Source organism: Carettochelys insculpta, chromosome 5 (assembly GCF_033958435.1).
Source record: "Carettochelys insculpta isolate YL-2023 chromosome 5, ASM3395843v1, whole genome shotgun sequence".
Taxonomy (NCBI): domain Eukaryota; kingdom Metazoa; phylum Chordata; order Testudines; family Carettochelyidae; genus Carettochelys; species Carettochelys insculpta.
In genome coordinates this window covers 110,847,547-110,874,275 of record NC_134141.1, presented here as the reverse complement: position 1 = coordinate 110,874,275, position 26,729 = coordinate 110,847,547, and the positions used below count along the sequence as shown (strand labels likewise).

Sequence of the window (26,729 nt, the reverse complement as noted above, 5' to 3'; positions counted from 1 at the left end):
AAAACATTTATTGTACCATTTATTGTTAAAAGTAATAATAGTGTGATGTTCTTTTTAATCAGATAAAAGCTGTGGATTAAGAAACTACTAAGGTCTTGATTCCGTTTTCATGCCACCATAAATCAGGAGTAACTCCATTGAAGTCAATACAGATAAACTAGTATAAAACAGGCTCAAGTTGGATGATAATCAGGCTCTATATTTGTATCAATTGCTAGCAGAAAGATGAGGATGTAAATAAAATTAGTCTCTCTCTACAGGTGCAAATTGTTCCACACCAGATCTGTGGAGAACCTTTTCTTTGGCTAATCTGATGAGAATATAGGAAGAGGGAAACGGATAAAACATGTGCTGGGAGCCACAGCCAATATTTGCTATGGATGGACTCAGTCGCAACAGCTAGAATTCATCATAAAATCATAGATATAATGTAATCAGCAGAAATTAACAGCAGTTATGGTTGTGGAAATTTTGGGGGGAATAAACAGCATAACTGATTGTTTTATTGGATTATCATCATCATTCATGACTAGATAAGTGTGTAAAACCATATAAGACACAGGAGAAAATAGGGACCCTTGCTGCTCAGAAGTATTAAATAGTTAATCATCCCTCAAAGAATTCACTCTGCATATTTAAATGATTATATTTCTAATCATCAACTTTTGAACCAGTTAGTAAACTGCTCTCTAACTTTCTACCTGGCAGAACATTGCTTTAGCCTCAGCTCTGAAGAAGTTTTATTCATGCCAGGTAAAACTGTCACACCCAAAACAGAGTCTTATTCTGTTCATAATTCACCTGAGGTGGAAAACGTAACATTCCAAATACAATAAAGACCTGTGTTTCAGACCAGACAGCTTACCTGACAGAGCAGTGCTTTCATTATGAATATGGGGAGATTCACTGACCTAACAGCATTCTTCAGCACAGTACAGCAGATAGCCTCAAGTCCTAAATGTGGAAGTCAAAGCTAACTATTGCCATCAAGCAAAACAAAAAAGCAGCCATGTATCACTTTAAAGACCAACCAAACAATTTATGAGGTGATGAACTTCTGTGGGGCAGACCTACTTCTTTAGATCTGGGGATAGTGCTGTACTGGAAGTGGCAAGGGTGTATAAGGACTGAAGCAAAAGCTCCTAAGGGAATTTTGTCTGGCATCTGGCTCGGGAGTGTTACAGCTCTTATCCACCTTCTTAAAAGCTCTGCTGGCCAGTGCCCCAGAAGATGTGGTAACAGTGCTACAGTTCACTACTTTATCTCCCATATTTGGGTAGCCAGCATCAGAGGGTACTACCCAGCCTCCACTCCCTAATGAAACTCTCTGGTCTCTTCATAGGCAGCACAAGAGACATAGGGAACCCCCTGAGACACCCCTACCTCTGCACCTTGCACACCTGAGCAGGTTGGGAACAATGTAGGTTTCAGGAGATTAATGGGAGTGGGGAATAAAACAGTGCGGTTTCCATGCCATTTGCTGCCTAAACAGGCACAAATTAAAAGGAATCTGCTCTAATTACCAGAGAACGATTTTAAATTAAGGTTACAAAATGCTTTAGATTGAGAGAGCAAGCTGATTGGCTTCAACAGTAGGCGTGCATTATTACACAATAACACACTTGTCAGAAGCTGTTAGCCTCTTTCTCTCAGACACATACACACACCCAATCTGCCTATGTAGGAACATCAGTATTCTTATTTCCAAATGATTTTATTTATGCAATAAATGTACATACACTGAAACTTAAGGACACTGCAGGTTCTTTCAGCATGATGACCATTACAAACCAAGTACTATGGAGAGCTCTCTCAAATTTGACAATGTTGGTGCAGTCAGAAAAACTGAGGACTGATTATCTTCTTAGCTGCAGCTGTGAAACTCCCATTGACTTTGCAATCAGGCTCCAGCAGAAAAATCACATTTAAGAAAAATGTGGGTTTTTAAAAGTCTAATCAATCTGTTGTTTTATTCCTCAAAAATGTGAAAGACTGTATTTTATCATAATGAATACATTTTGAAAAAAGAGAAAGCAGCATTTTCCCATAATGAGAAGGAAACAATTACAGACTAATGTTATTTATTTATTGGGTAAAGCAGAAATGGAGAGAGAAAAAGAGACAGACTATTAAATTGCAAAAATATGCATTAAAGGGTTAAATGTGACTGTATCAAGCTCAGTGAGTTCACAGACATGTCTGACTGTTTGTAAAATATTTGCTCTACCTAAACCCAATAGCGTGAGTTAAGAATTAAGAAGGGAGTGTTCAAATTGCCTTGCTTTTGTTGGCTTAAGTCAGAACCTTGAAGTTGTAACTATGTTTTGAGTGGGAATACATATAAATGATTACAAGCTTCAACATTATCCCGAACGTTAAACAACTCACAAATATTTCCTCATATTAAAAGACAAGACATATTTTAGGAGACTACGTTACATTCACAAAATGATATATCACAATTACAAGCTCTGTGTTTTCTTTGGCATACTTTCAATTGTTTAAATCATGGCATTTCAGCTAGTTCATTGATAACTACAGTGCAAGGGTGTGATTTTGGCTAAGCACAAGGATTACTAATATTTTTACATCATATATTTACTTTAACCAAACTCATTTATCAACCATGATTTTAAAAAAGTAGTTATCATTCAATTGCAAATAATTATAGCCTTTCATTATAATGCTAAAGTTAAAGCCACTACACTAAATACTTGCTAGCACTGTTAAAATAAATGCAGGGACATCCAAGCTTTCCTTAGCTGTGAGGGCTGGCTTGCCAGATGCCATGGGTTGAATTTGGCTTTTTCTAAGCAGAGCACACTGCAGGCAACTTCATCTTTAATCCAGAAGTTTGCAGTCCAAAGAGACTGCAAGTCCCAACAGGCAATGATCCATCATGATCCAGACAAAACAATTGTTTTTGATCTCAAAATCTTGTTATTTATCTGTCCCTTTTAAAGAACATTTATTTGTAATAATTTCAGCAACATTTTTTGTTCTTTAGAAGTTCTGAATAATTCTCTGCTAAGTGGTCACACCTTTCAAGAAAAACTGAAGCCTCAGGACAAGTACATGTACCACTCCACGTAAAAAATGCAGTTACTGCTTCAAATGCCGTACACTTCTTACATAAAGAAAACAGATGCTATTCAGTAAACAGCACTGATATACATTTTTGAAAACATGATGTTCCTCAAGAGGCAAAATTTAGCATTTCCTCCCCAAAGACTAAGTATAACAAACAGAAAATGCTTGGGAGAAGTATGTAGGGCCTCCAATTAAACTACGGTTTACTCACTTCCACTTAGACAAATTAACCCTTTGAAAAATAAAATGACATTTAAAAATATGATTTCTTCTTACTTTGTATTCTGGAATTGACAAAAGGAGGAGAAAGATTGTCATGTGACCCAAGGTCTCTGCTTGCCATGTGATCATAGTGAGTCCCATCTCCATAGTTCTGTTAACAAATCGGAAAGAGGAAAAGAGTTTTAAAATTTTAACACAAACATTTTCTATAAGAACAGCAGAGGAAGGTTATACTTTCCTCCTCAATTCTGAATCCTAAAGAAACATTATTCCCTCCCTTGACCTCTTCCCCTGGTTTTTGTAGGAGGCAATACATTCCAAAATTTGAACCAACTTTCAAATTTTCATTTTGTTAAAAATTGTGTTTAGCTTGTGGACACACCCATGTGATGGTTGACACACATTTACTGGGGAGCTTGGTGCTGTGCCAACCATCAAACATCTTTCATCTACCATGTCAGTCTTTCTGCTTTCATCTCAACTGGGGAGAAGAAAAAATATATCTGGTTTTCTTTTTTAAAATCTATTATCTTTAGGTTAAAAAAAACTGCTATTTTAACCCAGTGGATGCTATATGCACACAAGGTCAGTATTGGGCATCAAGTGCTTGGGTGTTTAATACTACTTCTCTCATTAAGGAGCAAGACCCCAAAATTGTTAGGACTAATCCATGAGCTTAACTTCATATTCTGTGAGTACTTCCACTGAAGTCAATGGAACTAGTCACTGGGCATAAGCTAAAAACGTGTATATATTTTCAGAACCAGGGTGCATATTTTCAATGCATCCCCATCACAGCATCCTAGTCTACTCGTGTAAAACCTTAAATGTAATTATAAAAATGATGAAGATGGGGAAACAGACGCACAGAGGTCAAGTGATTTGCATAAGATGACCAGAAAGTTGGAGTGGAAGGCTGGTCAAAACTCAGCATTTTGCCCCAGGACTGTACTTACAGACTCTCATGACATGCTGGTAAACTGACATTTAGGATACAGTAAATCCCCGAGATACATGCAATTGAATTGCATGTGTCTTGGGTTAACACACCTGCGGGCCCTGACAGGAGCAGGAAACCTGTGCAAAAATTTGAGTTACGTGGGAGTTGCAGGAACACAACCCCCGCCTAACTCGAGGGTTTACTGAATGCCTACACAGAAACAGTATTTTGAAATAACCTTCATACACACAAAAATGCATTTCAAAATACAGCACCTAAAGCCTATTTTGAAATAGAATCATTGGGCACACTACAGCTTCTTTCGAAATAGGCTCTATTCCCCGTCTCCCCAGCACCTATTTCGAAAAAACTATTTCAAAATAGGTGCTATTCCACGTGGAATGAGGTTTATCAATTTTGAATTAAGCCAACCACTATTTTGAAATTATTTGGAAATAGCAGTAGCATTAAGTAGACACAAGTTTAGTTATTTTGAAATAATGGCTGTAATTATGTATGGATGCTAAACCAGCTATAAAGAGAAATGATGATTTGCTTTTCCTCTTCTGTGAAAATGGTTGAGATTCAATCCTGACCTGCAGTACATGGAGATGGGGTGGGGGGAAATCATTCTGCTCAGCTGGCTACAGTGTAATGCAACACAAAGTAAATTTACTTAGAAGCTTCAGTTGGCATAAGGCAGAATCTGCTCAGGGGAGGAAAAAGAATGGACAAAAGTATTAATAACAGTCTTTCACTTCACTAGACTGTTACTCTAGGATGCTGAATCTCAGTTAGCAATGCTGGCAAACCCTGTTCCTTCACATTCATTAAAAGACAATTAAGCAGACATGTAAACAAACTTTTTAAATAGGGTGAAGCCATGTTTTGCCTTATATAATTTTATATCATGGATTCACAGAAAACAAAGTAGTAATCGTGCTCCTGAAGTATACACTATATACAGTGATTTTTTAGCCCAATCTCAGAACACTATTAAGGTCCTGATCCAGCAACTGGATTGGGGCACAGGATCAAAGATTCTGTGGCCTGCCTGAGAGGCCTGCCAAATTAAAGCGCTCACAGCTGGGCATTTTTCATTGCATTTGATTGTGCAAACCTTACATTGGTGAACTTTTAATTATGTGAGTAGATTTCGATGGGAGTACCGAGGTGTCCGATACACCCAATGTATGTAAAGGTTATACAATTTAGGTCGTAAGTGGGCATAACAGTTGGAAAATGTGTATATAGCCTTATTGGAAGGGATATTTCTTATTACTTAAATAAATGGAAACTGAATCCTGAGACTCCATGAAATTCTAAACACAACTTTCTCAAAGTCAAAGCCAACGTATTCTGTTGCATTCTGGCAATTATAAAAATAACAAGAAATATCCGGTGTCTCAGCAATTCCCAGGGTACGTACTAGTTCAGTAACTACGTTTGGTTAGGAATTAATTTTATGTCAGTGTGTGTGCATTATAACGTGAGGAGCAGGAAAGATTTCCTTGTCTCATCCACATAATGCATTAGAATGTCAAACTTGACAGGTAGAGCAATGGCTCAGGAAAGTTACTGGTAAGTAGGAAGATGCTACCATACTTTAAAAATAAAAGCTAGTAGCTCACTGCCTGAAGACAAAAGAAGTCAGTATCCACAGACCTCTGAAATGGTCTGACTTTGGAAGGTGAGGTATAATCCCTTCAACCTTCGGGGAGAAGACTGGTAGACCTTAACTATGTTTGAGGGCTACATCGTCAAGCTGGTTACCTCTTCTGTGACCCAAACATATCCACACTCAGAAGTAAATAGGTAAGGATGTGTGCAAATTTGGATGTGTACACACAAAATAGGAAAATGTTAATGAAAAGGAGTACTAATTTACAGATACAGATACAGATACAGATACAGATACAGATACATGTTTGTCTATGATTGAACAATTGTATTGGCAGACCACAGGCCTGCAGTTGGTGAAAAACTGTTTCCAAACAGTTGAGGATTCCCTAAGTCTCACATACGTAGCCTGTAATGAGTTAATGTCATGTTTCAAAGACATTCAGAATATAACCCCACCAAAGAAGGGAATACTAGTTTAAAAAAAAACTTATACTCTTTTCTTAGTCTCTTGAACTCTGCCTTTTCAAATGAAGACTCCAAAAGAGGCTGAACAGAAGGCTGAGTTAGAATAATTCAGGGAGGATTGCCTGAAGAGAAGTAGGAAGACATTGTAAATGGCTGGAATGAGTGGGAACAAAGAAATGCAGGCTAAGATTTTTCCACCCTTGAAAACACTTGTCCACTCTTAAGAAATAGTAGCTTTGCCTTCCAGTAGTTCCACATCAGTGGGGCTTACCCACAGAATGAGGATTAATCCTGCATCTTGTTAGGGAGTTAAGATTAAATGAGCCTTTTGGTCCCTTCTAACCCCATGGTGCTAAGATTACAAGATACCATTCAGTGTTAGGAAGGGTCACAGTATCTGACCCCCAGTGATGAGGCAGTACATTTTGAATGTACACATGCTTTCTGATTCTATGCAATGGATTCTTTGCAAGTTGATATTTGTGCCAGTGAGACACAAAATCTCCCAGCAAGTAACTACTGAAAGCGAAATGTCAACGGTAACAAAAAAAAACAACAACTCATAGTACTGATTTAACACAGTGTTGGCTCAATTGCTGATACTAACTAGCAAGGATGAATGACTAATGAAAATTTTTGCTAGCTGTTAGCAAGAGTGGAGCAGGTGTCAAATTTAATCACAGGATCAGATAAGAATGTAAAAAAAGCAATTTTGAAGAGAAGCTGGTCTACAGCCAACTTTGCATGTACATTTTTCAATGCAATCAAGTGTAAAACTCAAATTTAAGATTGTAAATTTACATATGCAGGAAGTCTGGTTTAGGGAAAAGATTAGACATACTTACCCTGGATGGACTAGGATGTCCTCCATTCCCCCAGGACCCTGAGCTAGTTCTGTCTTCTACATCTAGGGACAAAAAAGTTCTTTAGGCTTTATTGCAATAAATTCTTTCCTTTTATGTAAGCACTTTTAAATTAATGTTTCAAATTAATCTCCTGTTGCCTTTAATTAAGAATCAGGCACAGGGCTACTACAATGATCGTGGCTTCTGACCCAGCCACTTAAATTAGCTCATTTAAATTCACAGCAGAAATGAACTGGACCCTCAGGAACTAGAAGTTTAAACATAAAAATTACTTCGGTGACTCTGTGTTTCACAAGACTTAAAAAAACTGACTCTGAGTTGCACCAAAGTCCTTGACACAAAATACATATAATCGAACACCAAAAGGAAGATGTGATAAAATAGACAAAACCCAGAAGTTAATATAAAATGTTCCTACACAGATTCTCAGTCAGGCTCAAATTCACGAAAGAACGTAGTTAAGTCCCAGGGAAGTCAAGTTGAGTTATGCACACGTTTAGTCACTCTACTGAATAAAGATGTACATAATCCCGTACTTAAGCATTTTCCTGAATCTCCTTAGTGCTACGCTGTACATTGCGCTCCCTGTTGGCCACATGTGGTGAATGGGGAAACGTATTGTGGCAAAAGTGGGTCGGCGGGCTGGTGCGGAACTCGGATGGCAGCATAGCATCTCTCACAGAGGCTCTTCAGGTGCCATGCAGCACGAGCGGCTCAGGAAGCACATGGCTGGCTCTGAGGGCTGCACAGTGGCACACCACCAGATCCACCTAGCCCCAAGGTGTGCAGCCCCAAGACCTGTGCAGTGAGGCACCTGAGGAGCTGCCCCACTGTGCAGCGCCAGAGCCAGCCACACAGTACCCGGGCCCCCACCATGCAAGACCCCAGCGCCACTGTCTGAGCCATTGCACTGTGTGGGGTGCGTGGCTTGGGGCTGGGAATTTTAGCTCTGGCGATGGCTCCGGGGGCAGAAAGATATGGTGATTTGGTATCTTCCTTTTGGACACCACTGCCTTAGTGTCTGATGCAATGCTTATCGAAGTCAATGAGAATCTTTCCATTAGATTTAGATGTCTTCAGTGATGTGCTCCACCATCCTCTGCACGTTCATGTCGTCTACATGAGGCAGTTGCAGCTTACAATAGGAAAAATACAGCTGAGGTGTCCAACGTGCTAGCTACTAGTCACATAGGGCTATTTGGCTGCTTTGAGTGTGGCTACTTGGCTTGAACAATAAATATATAATAAATACATTTTCAGAATAATTTGGCTAGTTCACTATAGCAGTAGCCCTATAGTAGCTACTGCTTCAGAACTGGTTGGACACCACAGGTCTAGAGTCGTGTTTCTTAAACTATGTTTGGCAGAATACTTGTGTTCCGTGAAAAACTCACGAGTATGCCAGGACTGATGTAAAAATACACTGATGGATTTTATGTTTTGCTATTAAAAGCAAATACAATGTTATTTCTCCATTACTAGGATACCTGATGAAATTATATATGTTGTGGTTTAGGTTTTGTTTTTGTTTTTTTGGGTTTTTTTGTCCCATTATTTTTTGAAGAAAATTTTCCTAGGTGTTCCACATAAATTTTTATTGTTTGGTGTTCTGTACTCTCAAAAAGTATAAGAAATGCTGGTGAGAGTACTGGCTGGGGAATCACAGCTCCTGCCTTTTCTCCTCAACAGATCACTCTAGTCAGCATGTGTACAGAACCTAGATTCACAAAACTGGAAGGGACTTCAAGAGGCCATCAAGTTCAATCCCCTGCACTCACAGCAAGACCTAGCGCCCTCTATGTCATGGTTTCCCAAACTGGGGGGCCTAGCCCCCTCAGGGGGCATAAAGCAATTGCAGGGGTGAGGCACGAAGCAACCCAGTCCACCCATTATTCCCCCCACCTGAAGAAAGATCCAGCCTTTGCTTCCAGCTCTCAGCCCCTGCCATTTTATGTGGGTGACCCAGCACAGCCACTATAAAAAGCAGGCAGTTGGCAAAGACCCATGTGGAGCTAGTTGCCTTCTACAAATGACAGTGAGTGTGGGTTGGGGGAGAGGAGGAGGAGGAGGATGGGGTTATATGGGAGACTGGGGGTGCCTGGCTTTGCAGGAGGGCAGAAGAGGGGCGTGGGTGGGCAGCTCACAGCGTTTGCAGGGCTCAGGCGGCCAGCCAGATCGTGGGACTCGTGGGGCTTGGGCAGCTCAGGCTGGTGGGTGGGTGGCTGGCCCCAGCAGCATGGGGCTCAGGAGGCTCAGGATGGTGGGTGGGTGGCTGGCCTTGGCAGTGTGGGGCTTGGGCAGGCACCTCAGGTGACTGGACCATGGCTGGGGTACATGGCTGGTCCCAGCAGCTGGGCCCTGCAGTGTGGGGCTTGGGCACACAGCTCTGGCAGCACAGTTCTCAGGTATACAGGAGGCTGGCACGGGCAGCTCTGGAGGCTGCATGGGGCTCAGGCAGCAGGCTAGCTGGGGCTGCACCAGGCAACCACAAGGGGCCAAGGAAAATTATTTGTGCTTCAAGATCCTTAGACCAAAGGGCCGTGCCTACACATGCCCCTCTCTTTTGGAAGGGGCATGTAAATGACATGGATCAGAATTGTTAAAGGAAGCGCTGATATGAATATTGAGTGTCTCATTAGCATAACTGCAGGCAGTCATGTTTCAGAAGTGCTCCTTTCAAAATGCAAACTGGCCGCAGAGTAGAGCGGAAGAATGATTCTGGGATGCATTAACAGGTGCGTTGTGAACAAGACACAACACGCCATTCTTCCGCTTTACTCTGCTCTCGGTAGGCCTCAGTGGGAATATCGTGTCCAGTTCCGGGCAGCACATTTCAAGAAAGACGTGGAGAAATTAGAAAGGGTCCAGAAAAGAGCAACAAGAATGATCAAAGGTCTAGAGAATATGAGCTATGAAGAAAGGCCGAAAGAATTGGGCTTGTTTAGTTTGGAAAAAAAGAAGATCAAGGGGGAGAACATGATAGCAGTTTTCAAGGATCTAAAAAGGTGTCATAAGGAGGAAGGAGAAAACTTGTTCTTCTTGGCCTCTGAGGATAGAGCAAGAAGCAATGGGCTTAAACTGCAGCAAGGCAGGTTTAGGTTGGACATTAGAAAAAGTTTCTAAACTGTCAGTTCCTAACTGTCAGGGTGGTCAAACACTGGAATAAATTGTCTAGGGAGGTTATGGAATCTCCATCTCTGAAGATATTCAAGAACAGGTTAGATAAATGTCTGTCAGGGATGGTCTAGACAGTACTTGGTCCTACCATGAGGGCAGGACTCCATGACTTCTCAAGGTCCCTTCCAGTCATAGCATTCTATGATTCTATACAATATTACTGCTGTTGGTACATGAAGTACTCTGCATACATTTCTGATTGTTTCTTAATATCTAATCTTGTTTTTCTTTAGTGTTATGCATTACTAGTTATACTTCTCTATTATCCACAATATTTAAATATCCAGCAACCTCCCCATCCCGGGGCTGCCAAACATGAAAGAGTTTACTGTATTCAAAATTAAGCACATGCCTAACAGACTTAGTTGATAGGGGCCAGAAAGGCAAATTTCACTGTCTTTTTTCATAGTGTGTTATATTTCATTAAGGCTATATTTACACTAGCCCTCCTTCTTTGAAAGGGGGATGCTAATGAGACACTTTGGGATATGCTATTGAGGAGCTGCACATTCATTGCAGTGCCTCATTAGCATAATGGTGGACACAGCACTTCAAAAGTACTGCTTTTGATCATGTGTGCCTCATCTACACGGGTCCTTTTCCAAAGGACCCCACACACTTCAAAATCCCCTTATTCTTATAGCCAAACAGGAATAAGGGCATTTGGAAGTGTGAGGGGTCTTTCTCAAAAGGACCCCGTGTAGATGAGCAGTGTGCAATCGAAAGCGGAACTTTTGAAGTGCCGGGGTCGCCCTTATGCTAATTAGGTGGTGCATATTCATTGCAGTGCCTTATTAGCATATGCCAAAGTGTCTAATTAGCATCCCCCTTCCGAAGGCAGGCAGGCTAGTGTAGACATAGCCTAAATCTGTTTGTTGCTATTATTATTATATTTAAGCACCCTTCTGACATTTCAGGGTCATACAGTCAATCTTCTGTGAGTCAAAGGGACTGGGGCTAAAAGAGATCTGGCGCTCACTGAATCGGAGCTGTGGCACTTTTTTGAGAAAGAGTTGATTTATGTCCCAGCACTTCTAGAAGCTGATCCAGGAAGTTAAGACATGTAGTTAGTGCTGAAGAAACACCCAGACTCTCTTATGCCTGATTTTAAGGATTTTTTTAAAGCACCTTTATGTTTCAAGACAAAAGCTCTCTAATGTAATTGTGGATATTCTCATTATCCATAAAGATGTCTGCAGTTTTTTGTATTCCTGATAAGCTGTTGGTCTCAGTTATATGTAATGGTAATGAATTTCACAGGCTGTACTCAGAGAACGGCAAATAAAATAAATAATAATAATTTTACCAGTTTAAATTTGTTATATTTTCATTTCTTTAATCATTTATATAACAAAAGTGACCAGAAGAGCTCAGTTTACATTCTCTTCACCATTCACATTTTGTATCCCTCTATACCATCTCTCTTTTTCAAATTCTATCCAAAATAATCCTGTAATTTTACATCTCTTTTCGCTTACAAATCTTTCTATGCCTGCAATCATGCGTATCACCCATCTCCAAATTCTCCACTATGCCCACTATATCCTTTTTTAGCTGGCATGGCCATCAATAAACACTGCTTTAAATCTAATTACACATACGGACATATAAGTGTAAATACAGTAAAAGCTGTGTTATTGGGCCCTGTGCCCCTGGATCACCCCCAGCCCAGATCCCATACATCCTCCGACAACCTATTCCTCTGCCTTGATGCTCCTGCCACACTCCAAACTCTTAGCTGGTAACCCCAGCTAAATTCCACCAACAAGATGAACCACAAAAGCTTTTAATGCTGCATTTCCCAAACTGTGTTCCACGCAATGTGAATAAGTGTTTCTCGAAAAAAATCTCATGCTAGCAATATTTTTCCTTCTAAATTATGTGTGTATCAAAAATACTAAAGTATTTGAATAGTATTTTCTTTGTAGGTATATTGATATTTGAAACACATTCATAATAATATAGTTGTTACTGTAGGACTCGTTCCTGAAACAGAGCAGTGCCCAGAGAAATCACGTGATGTTGCACCTGATGTGAGGATCCAACTCTCCAACATCATTCCTAATACTAAGTGGATTTGTGATCAAAAGATGCAAAAACACTTCACCTCCTTAGAAAACTGTGAAATGTTACTTATTATCATTTTCCAGTAGTTTTCTGTAACAGTAAGAAATTCATAAAAACACAACATTTAAAAATATTTTCCTTACCTAATTTGTTCTGCACTTCTTTTTCATAAAATGTTTTTAGCTTTAAAAATGGATAGTTTTTTTTAAATAATATTGTCCTTTCTATTTTTGTACAAAAGAATGACACTAACTTTCCGTCTTTCAACTGTTACATTGATGTTTTGTTTGGGGTTTGTACTTAATTTTTATACTTATAGGTTTGCTATCCTCCTATCAGAAGGATATTAGTTGTTCATTCATATGATTTTGTCGTTATTTTTTGTTCTTTTTAAAATAAAAGACCTCTAAAAAGCCTAACACTTTTATATCAACTTTTGAGCATCACATGTGGCAATTTTTCAGTGTGAAATCTTCCACCACCATCCCCTCAACCAGAATACATGTGTTCTGTCAATACATTCCAAGCCCAAAAGGGTTTCGTGGCCAACCTAGTTTGGGAAATGCTGTGTTACTGTATAATATATTTTAATACAGATAACTGGGTACCAAATTGTACATTTGAACTTCTAACTTGGGCCCTTAAGAGGCTGAGGATCAAAACACATATGTTGTGAAACCTAAAAATATGCGGATGGCTATTAATGTTTTTTAAACAAAATATTTAAGAATTTTGTTTGATTTTATTTTGTCCCCGTATAATAACTCCTATTATCTCAATGAAAGTGTTAATAAGAAAAGACATTGTCAGGTAAATATTTAATTAAGCTCTAGACAAAGAAACAAAATGTGTATCATTTACCTGACAGATCAGCTCAACCATGCCATTCAGTTAATTAAGCAGCATATTTTTAAAATAATGTGTGTTATGTAACTGATAATTAATGCTTTCAGGTTCTAATTCGAAGTCTACTGAAGTTAATGGAGATGCTCCTACAATGAGCTCAGGATGAAGCATTTGACGGCCAAGCAAGGACACTTCCAAGATCCAGATTAAACCTTAGGCAAACTAATAGTGCATGTTATGAACATTTTTGTCCATATGAATAGCTCTAACTTTCTTATATTGACTCATTTATATTTATGATGTTTCTTTTTTCTCTTTCCAAAAATACCAAATATGATTACATGAGACTATAAACTAATCACTTACCAGGTGTCCCAAATATCAGCCTGCTGTAAATGTTTATGGCTGATTTATAAACCTCCAAAAATGAAGTTTAGAATGTGAATGCTGTCACAGTGTTAATGATACTGCTGCAAACATCACCAACAAACCAAAAAACACTACAAAACTGGTCTTCTACCTCCTAAAGCTTGCCTTGGAATCTAAAAAAGACTTGCATATTTGAAAAGGCTAAATTAATTTTCGGCCGAACTGAGGCTATGTCTAGATTGCAAACTTCACTCCAGGATCCTTCTGTCGACATCCCAGTCATCCTTGTTCCACGAGGAAGAACGGATGTGTTGGCAGAGGAGGTTTTACTGACATTTGGCCCCATGTGGACAGGCCAAATGTTGGGAAAGCCTCTGCAGACAGAACTGTCCGCACAAGGTAGGCAAATGCATTGGGCAATTTATGCATCTTTTTGTGGACAGATCTCTTCAGTCTAGACATAGCCTGAAAGTGAAACAAAAGCAGCCACTTTGGGTAGTGCTATCTGCATCCATTACATAATGGTAATTAATAACAATGTTTTACATTTAACCAGAACATTTCCATCCCAACACCTTAGGAACAATGAAGGCTCATTCTGCAGACTTAACCTGACTAACTTGACTCATATGACTAATTCCATTAACATTATGGCCTGCAATATCATCTGTACACGGCTGACACTCAAATCTACATAGCTGTTTGCCTATCTCAGACAGGGTAGACTCTCTCCATACTCAGTGTTGAACAGAATTCGGGGAGCAAAATGATTTAGTCTCAAATCGGATATGATGGAAAATGCTGATAGGGAGCAAACATCCAAAGGACTTCGCCAGAGCTGGGCACATGCCTCCTACTGAACGTTTTGAAGCACTTTTGTTTTTATATACATATAGTCTTCAGCTATATTGCATCTTTAGTTACTCTTGAATTCCCACATGACAACAGTGGCATAGAATGCTTTTTATTTTCCTTTCCATCTACAGTTTAGCGCAGAGACTATGACCATTCATTCCTGCTGTAGTACTCACCATAGTAACCCATGCTTGTGAACCCTCAAGGAGAGGTTACTGCAGTGTGTTCTACTTAAGGCGCTACTTGAAAAGCACCTGGAAGCTTGAACTACTGAGGACTACAGGGCCATGTCAAATGAGTTATGTGTTACCAACACATAACATCAGTGCTCCATTTTCTGATGCGGCTGGTGGTCTGCCAGATGTCTGAAATACATGAAGGGGCAGCGCAAACAGCAGCATCTCGGTCAAGCTTTTAAAGGAGTTGCATCAACCTGAAAATTACATGCATGTCTGAACTTTTTGTATCCACTTTTTAGGCCCTTATCCAGCAATCTGTTCCATGGGGGCAAGCTCTTTTACATATGGGGAATTAGCTGAAATCCACTGTGCACTGCGAAGATGCAAGGGCCGATGTGTGACTGAAAATGCAGGATCCAGAACGTAGTTTACCTAAGATTCTTATACAAGTTGAACCTCTCCAATCTGGAACTCTCTCATTCCACAGCTCTTGGTCAGGTCCCAAGGGTCATGGATTAGAGAGGTTAAATTTGTAGCTGAAAAGGAAATATGAATGTCTCTATTATTCCATTTGCTTACATTTTGTCATGGACAGCACTTGACTGACTAGAGTCAGTTTTACTATTTCTACGATATATCCAGTTTACTCCTTTGATGAAATAATTCTTATAACAGTCGGGATGCAGACAAATCCTTATAAAGCTTATATGTATGGATATTTCTTTTAAAAATTAGTATATTATTTAAAACATGCTTTATCAGAAATTTTCCCTCTGAAAATAAGGTGTAAATATCCACATTGTCAGACCTTTTCGGCTGACCTACGGATAATAGCAGAGATAGGATTGCAAAGTTTGAGAGTGGTTAGAGCTATATTTTGTGTATTTTGTATTTATTTTTGAGTAGTACTAAGAACATATATGTGAGCGAGGGGGCACTTTTTATGAATCAGTTAAAGAAAAACATGTAGATTCTGGACATCCCACAATTACTCCATATAACTGAGACTAATATGGTGAAGGACAGCTGAGTCAGAGACAGTAGAAAGGGGGTCAAAAAGTGGATGGGGGATTGATACCCTCCACCAAGTCAGAAGGATGTTCCCAAGACACTATTCAATTCACCTATACTTGCTATTCAGTACTCTTACACGGTGTATCCCGAGTGAGCCCACCTTCCCTCTCTGTTCCCTGATAAGGCAGATTATAAAAGCTGAAATTTCTGCCAGAGGAAAACTTCACTGAAAACTCCTTGCTCTCAACCTTATTTTAACTTAAATCTTTAAAATGCTCACGTTTTTCTACCTATGTTAAAGTTTTGGCCAGTGATCCGAAAGTGACAAGCAATTGCTCCTGTACTTTATCTTCAGAGACTGCATCTTAGCTTTCAACCAATCTTCTTTGTATTTAGACTTAAATGTGCAAGCCACACTATATTACTCTGCAAAACATCAATGAGAAGGCTTAATTAAGTAACACTGACAGATAAATCCATTTCTTTCGCAGTAATCAAATCAAAGCAGGTTGACATAACACAGGAACTTAATACAGTTATTCCCTTCTAATTGGAAAAAGGCCCTTTACTTCTCATTAAAGCAATCTTCTGGGTATTGGCATAATAAGAGGGCTCAGGGCTTTAATATTGCCCTATAAAAGCCTCAAGATACAGGCCCTTTAAGCAAACATGCCTGATTATCTAATTCCTTGATCACAGCGGAACATGTAGTTCCTATTGTTTAGAACTACTAATTCCTTATCTCAGTTAGGGTTTTAAAAAAGTAAATCAATATAAAGTACACATGATGGAGCTCACTAAGTAAAACAAACCCTAGCTAGTGTGAGAGGATGTATTCTTTTAAAAAATATAAACAGTTCTTCATCTTGAAAAATGCTATCTGGCTTAGGGGGAGTGGTTTTTATATACCTATCCATTTATCAACATTACTAACAACAAATTTGATTGGTTTTGGTAGCCCATGGACCACTATGTTTAACTAGATGCCTCCAGCTTCTATTCAGGGCACACCACACAATCCATTGTATACAGCCAAGCGCTAAGGTACAATCGCATTTGCTCCAGTCTCTCAGATTGAGAAAACACACCTAAAAGACCTTTATCAAGCTTTCCTTACCTACCTAAGGAAGTGAAGAAGCAGACTGACAGAGCCCAACGTGTGCCCAGAAGCCATCTGCCACAAGACAGGCCCAACAAGGAATACAACAGAACACCACTGGCCACCACATATTCCCTCCAGCTAAAACCTCTCCAGCGCATCATCAGTGATCTACAACCCTTCCTGGGCAATGATTCCTCACTCTCACAGATCTTGGGAGGCAGACCAGTCATCACCGACAGACAGCCTGCCAACCTGAAACAAATTCTCACCAGCAACTACAGACTACACCACAGTGACTCTAGAACTCAGGAACCAATCCATGCAACAAACCTTGGTGGTCACTCTACCCACATATCTACACCACTGACACCCTCAAAGGACCTAACCACATCAACCACACCATCAGCGACTCATTCACCTGCACATATACTAATACAATATATGTCATCAGGTGCCCAACAATGCCCCTCTGACATATGCATTGGCCAAACTGGACAGTCTCTACATAAAAAAATAAATGGACACAAATCAGATCTTGGGAATGGTATATCATATCATCGAATCATATCATAGAATACTAGGACCGGAAGGGACCTCTAGAGGCCATCGAGTCCAGCCCCCTGACCTAAAAAAGAGCCACCGTGGTCTAACAACCATGTAAAAGAGGCAGTGAGAGATAAAAACGCATCTTTAAAAAGTGAAAGTCAAATCCTAGTGAGGAAAATAGAAAGGAACATAAAGGCTACGTCTACACTGGCCAAAAATTTCGAAATGGCCATGCAAATGGCCATTTCAAAGCTTACTAATGAAGCGCTGAAATATATATTCAGCGCCTCATTAGCATGCGGGCAGCCACAGCACTTCGAAATTGATGCAGCTCACCGCCACACGGCTTGCCCAGACAGGGCTCCTTTTCGAAGGGACCCCAGCTACTTCGAAGTCCCCTTATTCCCATCTGCTGATAGGAATAAAGGGACTTTGAAATAGCAGGGGTCCTTTCGAAAAGGAGCCCCGTCTAGACGAGCCGCGTCAATTTCGAAGTGCCACGGCCGCCCACATGCTAATGAGGCGCTGAATATGTATTTCAGTGCTTCATTAGTAAACTTCGAAATGGCCATTTGCATGGCCATTTCGAAGTTTTAGGCTAGTGTAGACATGGCCAAAAACTGCCAAATTAAGTGTAAAAATGTAATAAGAAAAGCCAAAAAAGATTTTGAGGAACGGTTAGGCATAAATTCAAAAAACAATAGTAAAATTTTTTTTAAGTACATTAGAAGCAGGAAGCCCGCTAAAAAAGCAGTGGGACCCCTGGGCAATAGAGATATAAAAGGAGCAATCAAGGAAGATAATGCCATTGCAGAGAAACTAAATGATTTCTTTGCTTCAGTCTTCATGGCTGAGGATATTACAGAGGTTCCCAAATCTGAGCCGTCCTTTGTAGATGACAAATCTGAGGAACTGTCCCAGACTGAAGTGTCAGTAGAAGAGGTTTTGGAACTAATTCATAAGCTAAACAGTAACAAGTCTCTAGGACCAGATGGCATTCACCCAAGGGTTCTGAAAGAACTCAAATGTGAAATTGCAGAGCTATTAATGGTGGCTTGTAACCTATCCTTTAAATCAGCTTCGGTACCCAATGGCTGGAAGACAGGTAATGTAACGCCAATATTTAAAAAGGGCTCTAGAGGAGACCCTGGCAATTACAGACCGGTAAGTCTAACATCAGTACCGGGCAAATCAGTAGAAACAATAGTAAAGAATAAAATTGTTAGACACGTAGAAGAACATGATTTGTTGGGCAAAAGTCAGCATGGTTTCTGTAGAGGGAAGTCGTGTCTTACTAACCTATTAGAGTTCTTTGAAGGGGTTTACAAACATGCAGACAGGGGGGATCCAGTGGACATAATATACTTAGATCTCCAGAAAGCCTTTGACAAGGTCCCTCACCAAAGGCTCTTATGTAAATTAGGTGGTCATGGGATAGGAGGAAAGATCCTTTCATGGATTGGAAACTGGTTAAAAGACAGGAAACAAAGTGTTGGAATAAATGGTAAATTTTCACAATGGAGGGGGTTAACTAGTGGTGTTCCCCAAGGGTCAGTCCTGGGACCAATCCTGTTCAACTTGTTCATCAATGATCTCGAGAAAGGGGTAAGCAGTGAGGTGGCAAAGTTTGCAGATGATACCAAGCTGTTCAGGATAGTCAAAACCAAAGTAGATTGTGAAGAACTTCAAAAAGATCTCAGCAAACTGAGTGATTGGGCAGCAAAATGGCAAATGAAATTTAATGTGGGTAACTGTAAGGTAATGCACATTGGGAAAAATAACCCCAATCATACATACAATGTGATGGGGGCAAATTTAGATACAACAGATCAGGAAAGGGGTCTTGGAATTATAGTGGATAGTTCTCTGAAAACATCAACGCAGCGTGCAGCGTCAGTCAGTGAAGCAAATAGGATGTTAGGAATTATTAAAAAAGGGATAAAGAATAAGACAAAGAATATCATATTTCCCCTATATAAAACTATGGTACGCCCACATCTTGAGTACTGTGTGCAGATGGGGTCTCCTCACCTCAAAAAAGATATACTGGCATTAGAAAAGGTTCAGAAAAGGGCAACTAAAATGATTAAGGATTTGGAAAGGGTCCCATATGAGGAGAGGCTAAAGAGACTGGGACTTTTCAGTCTAGAGAAGAGGAGATTGAGGGGCGATATGATAGAGGAATATAAAATCATGAATGGTGTGGAGAAAGTAAATATTGGAAAGTTATTTACTTGTTCCCATAACATAAGAACTAGAGGACACCAAATGAAATTAATGGGTAGTAGGTTCAAAACTAATAAAAGAAAATTTTTCTTCACACAGCTCATAGTCAACCTGTGGAACTCCTTGCCAGAGGAAGCTGTGAAGGCCAGCACTCTAACGGAGTTTAAAAAAGAGCTTGATAAATTTTTGGAGGTTAGGTCCATAAATGGCTATTAGACAAGGGTAAAGTATGGTGCCTCTAGCCTTTAGTCAAAGGCAGGAGATGGATGGCAGGAGACAAATCGCTTGATCATTGTCTTTGGTTCACCTCCTCTGGGGCACCTGGCACTGGCCACTGTTGGCAGACAGGATACTGGGCTGGATGGACCTTTGATCTGACCCAGTATGGCCGTTCTTATGTTCTAATAGCAGGACCAAGTACTGTCTAAACCATCCCTGACAGACATCTATTTAACCTGTTCTTAAATATCTCCAGCGTTGGAGATTCCACAACCTCCCTTGGCAATTTATTCCACTGTTTGACCACCCTGACAGTTAAGACCTTTTTCCTAATGTCCAATCTAAACCTCCCTTGCTGCAGTTTAAGTCCATTGCCTCTTGTTCTATCCTCAGAGGCCAAAAAGAACAAGTTTTTTCCCTCCTCCTTATGACACCCTTTTAGATACCTGAAAACCACTACCATGTTGCCCCTCAATCTTCTCTTTTCCAAACTAAACAAGCCCAATTCTTTCAGCCTTTCTTCATAGGTCACATTCATTAGACCTTTTATCATTCTTGTCGCTCTTCTCTGGACCTTCTCTAATTTCTCCACATCTTTCTTGAACTGCGCTGCCCAGAACTGGACACGGTACTCCAGCTGAGGCCTAACCAGCACAGAGTAAAGCGGAAGAATGACTTCTCGTGTCTTGTTCACTACACACCTGTTAATGCACCCCAGAATCATGTTTGCTTTTTTTTGCAACAGCATCACACTGTTGACTCATATTTAGCTTGAGGTCCACTATAACCCCTAACATACAAAAACCTGTAGGAGAACACTTCAATCTACCTGGACACTCAGTAACAGATTTAATAGTAGCCATCCTGCAACAAAAAAAACTTGAAAAACAGATTCCAAAGAGAAAGTGCTGAGATACAGTTCATTTGTAAATTTTACAAAATAAGTAAAGGATTTGAATAGAAACAGGGAGTGGCTGGCCAACCATAAAAGTAGTTTCTCCTTTCTTGATGTTCATACCTCCATATTAACTGCTTGTCAGCTCTAGCCTTCCTCTTGACTGGGACTCCTTCCTTTTCATCAGTCTGTACAATTATACTTCTGGAATCTCTGCTACATTGCATCTGCCAAAGTGGGCCTTTGCCCACAGAAGCTTATGCTCAAAATATCAGCTAGTCAATAAGGTGCCACAGGACTTCTTGTTATTTTTGCTTTAAAATAAACAGTAACCTTGCATAATTTGCTTACCCCTACAAATTGGCATAAAACTTTGCAGATTCTGGGTGAATGTTTCCCATTCTTTATATACTGCCACCATGATACTCTATTCCCAGTCCTCAGCTTTGTTCAGGGGCTACAAATACATACAAACCCTCGTCTGCATTTTTGCAAGGAAGAATCTTGAATGTCCCAGAGTCCAGACCTGGGTCGATGGATTATTCTCATCAGGAATCTGCCTGTGGCCATGACAGGGTTATATGTGGCACACACCATCAAGATGCTCCACAGATGGAAGTCTGTCCCTTACATATCTGTCCTTTGCGTTTTTATCTTGCTTGAAGAGGGTTTTAAGTGAGATGGGATGTACTATCTACAGTCAATGGTTAACTAACCTTCATTCCTTCATAAAACGGTACTTAAAACTATTATGCATTTTCCAATTTTTAGAAATGAAAACATCAGCAATTAATATTTGTTAAGTCTATTTTAACTCACTTGTAAATTAATCCTACAGGTATCCCAAAAATAAGCTGTGAACTCCTCATGAATAATCCCATTTATAGGGGGAAATTATGTACAACTGAAGGCACCCATTAACAATGGAACCAAGATTTTATCAAGAGCATGTGAAGTTGAATATGTCTTTGCAGGATCTGGGTCTGAGACCCAATCTACTCAGACAATTAGGCCAGGTCTACACTAGACCTTAAAGTCAATCATTGATACACATTTCTAGCTATGGCAACTGTGTAGCTAGACTTGATGTATCTACAATTGACTTTTCTGACCATTCTCCAATTGACCTCCCTTACTTCTCATCTCAGGGGCTGACTGTTGACCCCGATACTTCAACTTCATGCATCCTTTCTAGGTGCGTGAAATTGAATCCTGAAAGACCTACTCTGACCAGATCGATCTCCTGAGTAGTACGGATATACCCTTAGACTGACCTAGCTAGGTCTCTCAGGGCTGTAAAAAATTTTACACCCTGGGCACTGTAGTTAGACTTGCTAGATTGATGGAAGATTTCTACTGCCTCTCGGAGAGGTGGATTAACTATAGTGATGTATATGAAGAACAGGTCTGTCATACAAAAGCCAATAAATTATTTTGTTAGTGTTTAAAGTGCTACAGGACTACGGTTTTGTTTTGTTAGAGCACAGACTTAAACGGCTACCTCTCTGTCACAGTGATGTAGATCTGCTGAAGTAGAAAATGTCGACACTACTGTGCTGCAGAGACACAGCCACAGCTCAGGCCCTACCAAATACGTGGCCACAAAAAACATTTCTAGGACTGTGAAATCTGGTCTCCCCCTTGTGACATCTGCACTCAGGCTTTTACCCTACTCTACATAAGCACTGTAGGAGGGTTACAAGGTTATTTTAGGGAGGTTGTGATATTGCCACTCTTCTTCTGCGCTGCTATCTTCACAGCTGAGTGGCCAGACAGTGATGGATGCTAACTGAGGGCCCCGCTCTGCAGGCAGCAGTAAGGGTGGCAACAACATGCCTTGCCATCTTTCCTTCTGCACTGCCTCTAGCGACTGCTTCTCTTCCAGATCTTGGCTTCCAGCCAGCAGCCACTGCTCCCTAGCTGCCACCAACCGCCATGAGGAAGTGTGGGTAGCAGTACCGCAACCCCTGCCCTGCCAACATGGACAATCACTTTATGATCCCTCTGACAATTTCGTTTGAGTCAGACCCCCTACAATTACAACACAATGACATTTTGTCTCTAAATAGCTGAAATCATAACATTTATTATAATTCAAATCACAGAGCCAAGAAATTGACTGAAACAGACCTGAATTTGGTAGGGCCCTAGACTTAAATGTGCCACTATAACAAGTGCAGAGTAAAAACTTGGCCTGAGAGGGTAGCTCAAGCATGAACAATAAGCAACATGGATTTAATAAAAAACAAATAATCTTGGACAAACTTGGCCAATTTTAGTAAACAAGGGAATTGTGATGGATGTAACAGACTTCATAGAATATCTCAATAAATCCAACTTGAGAGTGTAGTTAAAATTGGCTTGGTTGTGAGCACAGACATGGATTCAAAACCACTGCACTGTAAACAAAGGGTAATAGGAAAAGGCAACATGCCAACTTCAGGGAGAGATGCTTCAGTTCTTCAATACAGAGATCAGTATTAGGAACAATTTCATGTAAGGTCTTCTTTAATAATTTGGGAAAAACAAATGTAAACCGCATGATTACTTTCATAAATGATACTAAGCTGGGAGGTGGTGTAAACTGCAGCAAGGACAATTAAGTAATGCTTAGAAACAGCGTCCACTCCTGCCATCCCTCTTTTGTAGACCATTCATTGTCTGAACCCTCTAGAGCAGAGTGTCCCAACCTGCAGTCTGTGAGGGAATTGCAGGGGGTCTGTGGGGAAAAAAGAAAAGAACTAAAAATGATCATAGAAATTAAGTTTCTAATAAACTGCAAAGTTAAAAACAATTATTATTTCTAAATTAAATATCTTCCAATAATGTTGTTAGTTACTGTCTGAAAATCTATGTTCCGGTTTCCTTTTTCATTTAATGAAGCATATATAGTGGCTAGAATTGGCTTTGATGTGGATCTGTGACCAGTTAGGGGGATGATTGAGGGTCTGCACTAGTGAAAAGGTTGGGAACCACTGCTATAGGGTCTCCACACAAAGAGCTTGGAGTTAGAAATATGGGTAGAAAATAACAAATTGGCATTTCTCCTGGAAATAATGCAAGCTGTCAACCAGAGAAATGGTCAAAAGATAGGACTGACATGGGACAAAGACATAGATGAGCTTGCAGCATGACAAGATTTGAAGAGAACGTCAGTTGCAGGTTTGGGATCCAAAATTATCATAATCCCTTTACGTATAATACCTTGGTGATACACCAAGGCTATGGCATACTATTCTGGGCACTTTGCTCCCAGAAAAAGGTCAACATGTACATGACGATATAGTCGAGAACATAATAGTAATCAAAGATGATGTGAGTTAATGGACAGAGGAAAAAAAGGACACAGCAGATGATCTTGTTAGGTTTAGGAATGATGAATGATGACCAACTTGTATTGCCCCCTTATACATATACACACTGGTAAGCAGTGCCACATGCCGAGCAAGCATTCAGTGAAAGCAACAAGATGATGAGATTAAGATTTGCACCAAGAAAGGTTTTCTGATGCCAACCATTGTTTTCAAAAGCATGGGTTAGAGTGTCACATTTTGAATGAGGCTGTGGGAAAATAGCCATTAAGCTAACAAACTGTATTAGACTTGATCTTATTTGATTGGTAGTGATGTTATTTATTACAGTGCATGGATCACCACCCCAACCTTTCTGTGTAAAAATGGATCAAATTCAAAATCTCACACATCATTCACCTAACTTTATGTCATACTTTCTGCACTGGGAAAGGTGCGCCATGCCTCATTGCCAGAATGACTACAAAGCTCAGCTTCCCTCCAGCCTTCCTACAATAACTCTCCTCTTTCACCCCCACTATTGGCACACAAACAAAATAAATTATTTATAGTCTCTGCAGACTGGAGTGAAGAAAAAAAGAGAGACAAAGAAATACACCAAATTAGGTACAGTGTAAAGTGCTGATAGGAGCTCAGATACCAAAATGATGGTACTGTGTAAGAACAGATTCAAGTTTCCTGCCACAAGATAAACCTTGCAACTACTCCAAGATAAAGAGTCATGATTTCATCTTTGAAGTCAATGGTGAAACTTGCATAGACTTAAGTGAAGCCACGATTTCAACTGAAGTTCTTTATATTTGCCTGATCTAGTGTAAAGAATTATCTATTTTTAAAATGGTAAACTTCAGGGAAGAATAATGTGGAAGATAAAGGTAACAGCATGGTGGGAAATCATCGTGAAGACTAGTTGTCATAGAAAGTTTGTGGTAATATGGGGATTAAGCATCTAGTATTCAAAAATCAGTTTCTGAAAAAAATTGATTCTCCTGCATCTGTTTCAAAAAGAAAGAAAAGCATAACTGCATGCTTGCTTAATTTTCCCCTCAAGAGTTGCCAAATAGAGCTTTTTGAAAAAAAATGAAACACAGTCCTGAGTAAACTGAAATTGACAAAACAACTCTAGAGGAATGTAAATTTCTGAGTATTGTATACAAATATATATATTATCTCAGCAAAGTAGATATTATTCATAACATTCAGAAATTATCTATATAAAATACCAAAATACTATGACAGAGTGACATACATACCAGAACGTGAAATTCTGGAAGATCAAATTTAGGTCAAGTTCTGGAGGAACACAACAGAACTCCGTCTTAAAACAGATGATTAAGGAAAACCTAATGATGTTCAGATCCTTGTTTTTGTAGTGACAGCATTGTCAAGAAAGGTCCAGGTATTTTTGATATGGGACACATACAGTAAGGAAGAAAAGCTGGAGTGAGATCTAAAGTCACAATTCTGCGCATGAAACTGGGTCCTGTCATGAAACTAGATTTTTTTTTTTTTTAAATTTGAACAACTCCTTCCAATAGATGTTCACTTTCTGACTCAAAGTTCATTAAGATTCCCAGCTGGATAATGTCAGGTACTGAGAGTGAAAGAGCATTGTGCCACCTGAAAGGCTCCAGAAGGCTGCAAATCCAGCGTTCCTTGGTCCCAGAAGAGCTACCTCTCAATGGGCACTGCCAATAAAAAGACTTCCCGCAGAGGGCTGTTGCTGTTGTCATTGTCACATGAAGATCTTAGCAAAAGATGCCCCAAAGATGAAGGCACTCAATAGGAAATGCAGTAGGTCGGCACTAAATACAGATTAAAAATGATGTTTTTATATAAGTTATTTATGTGTGCATCTTGGAAGAGATTTAACATACAAAAATCTTGAGGCTTCAAGGAGACTTTCTATTTTTTTTTCTTTACCCATTCTAAAATAATTTAAACCCAGAACTGCTCTTTGTTTCAATGCCAACTCCACCTCTTTTACCACTGTTCCATCATACAGATAAGACCTCAAAGAAACTCCGTTGATCAAGGGAAGAGGCAGCAGAACAAGTTTTCCATGAAAATGTGATTATTTTCAGAAAATCTTCCCTTTTCAGGTGACTGGCAAGGGAAAATAGGGAGTGTTGTAAGAGCAACAATTTCACTGTACTTTTACGTACATAAAAAGGTACAGCATACCCTTTTAATAGGACTGGGAAGAAAAGTATCACCTAAAGGTTTCAGGTCTTGAATCATTTAGATCAACTGATGGTAAGGATGTAAAAATCACCTTTTTCCTCTTCTTCAAGATCAATTTCCCTGACCCATTTATTAATTTGCCTTGGTCCATCATGTGGCTTACTTGAAAAGGTCATAAAATCCTATATGGAAAGGCACTCATGATGAAGGAACCCAACGATGCCATTCCAACAGTGGCCCTCACCTTTTTCTCTCTTGAACAAATGTTCTGGTACCATCACAGGATAAGAAAAGACTTCCGAAAAAAGAAAATATTTAATATGGACTGAAGTAAAAGACCATATGAAGGACTGGCAAAGAAAAGATAAAGTACCCAAAGAGTGCACTGGACCTTTCAGAAGTATAATCAAATGAGCTAAAGGCAGAAGAAACAACTGAGGAGGACAGGAAAGGCAGCCCACATTCTACAGAGATGGTCAATGGACCAGTTGTTATAGCACTTGCATGGGCAACAGAAAAGAACAAAAAAAACA

General features: G+C 39.8%; 1 protein-coding gene across 7 annotated transcripts in view; it reads right to left on the bottom strand.

The window, feature by feature from the left end:
• TCF4 (transcription factor 4) overlaps window positions 1-26,729 on the bottom strand; it is a 353,182-nt gene that overhangs the window by 234,305 nt on the left and 92,148 nt on the right. For all 7 annotated transcript variants that reach the window (XM_074995760.1, XM_074995762.1, XM_074995765.1 and 4 more), the window contains 2 exons: window positions 7,186-7,247; window positions 3,367-3,463 (listed from right to left, as the gene is read on the bottom strand). In XM_074995760.1, coding sequence (XP_074851861.1) covers window positions 3,367-3,463; window positions 7,186-7,247 — 159 coding nt within the window. The remainder of the gene's footprint in view (window positions 1-3,366; window positions 3,464-7,185; window positions 7,248-26,729) is intronic.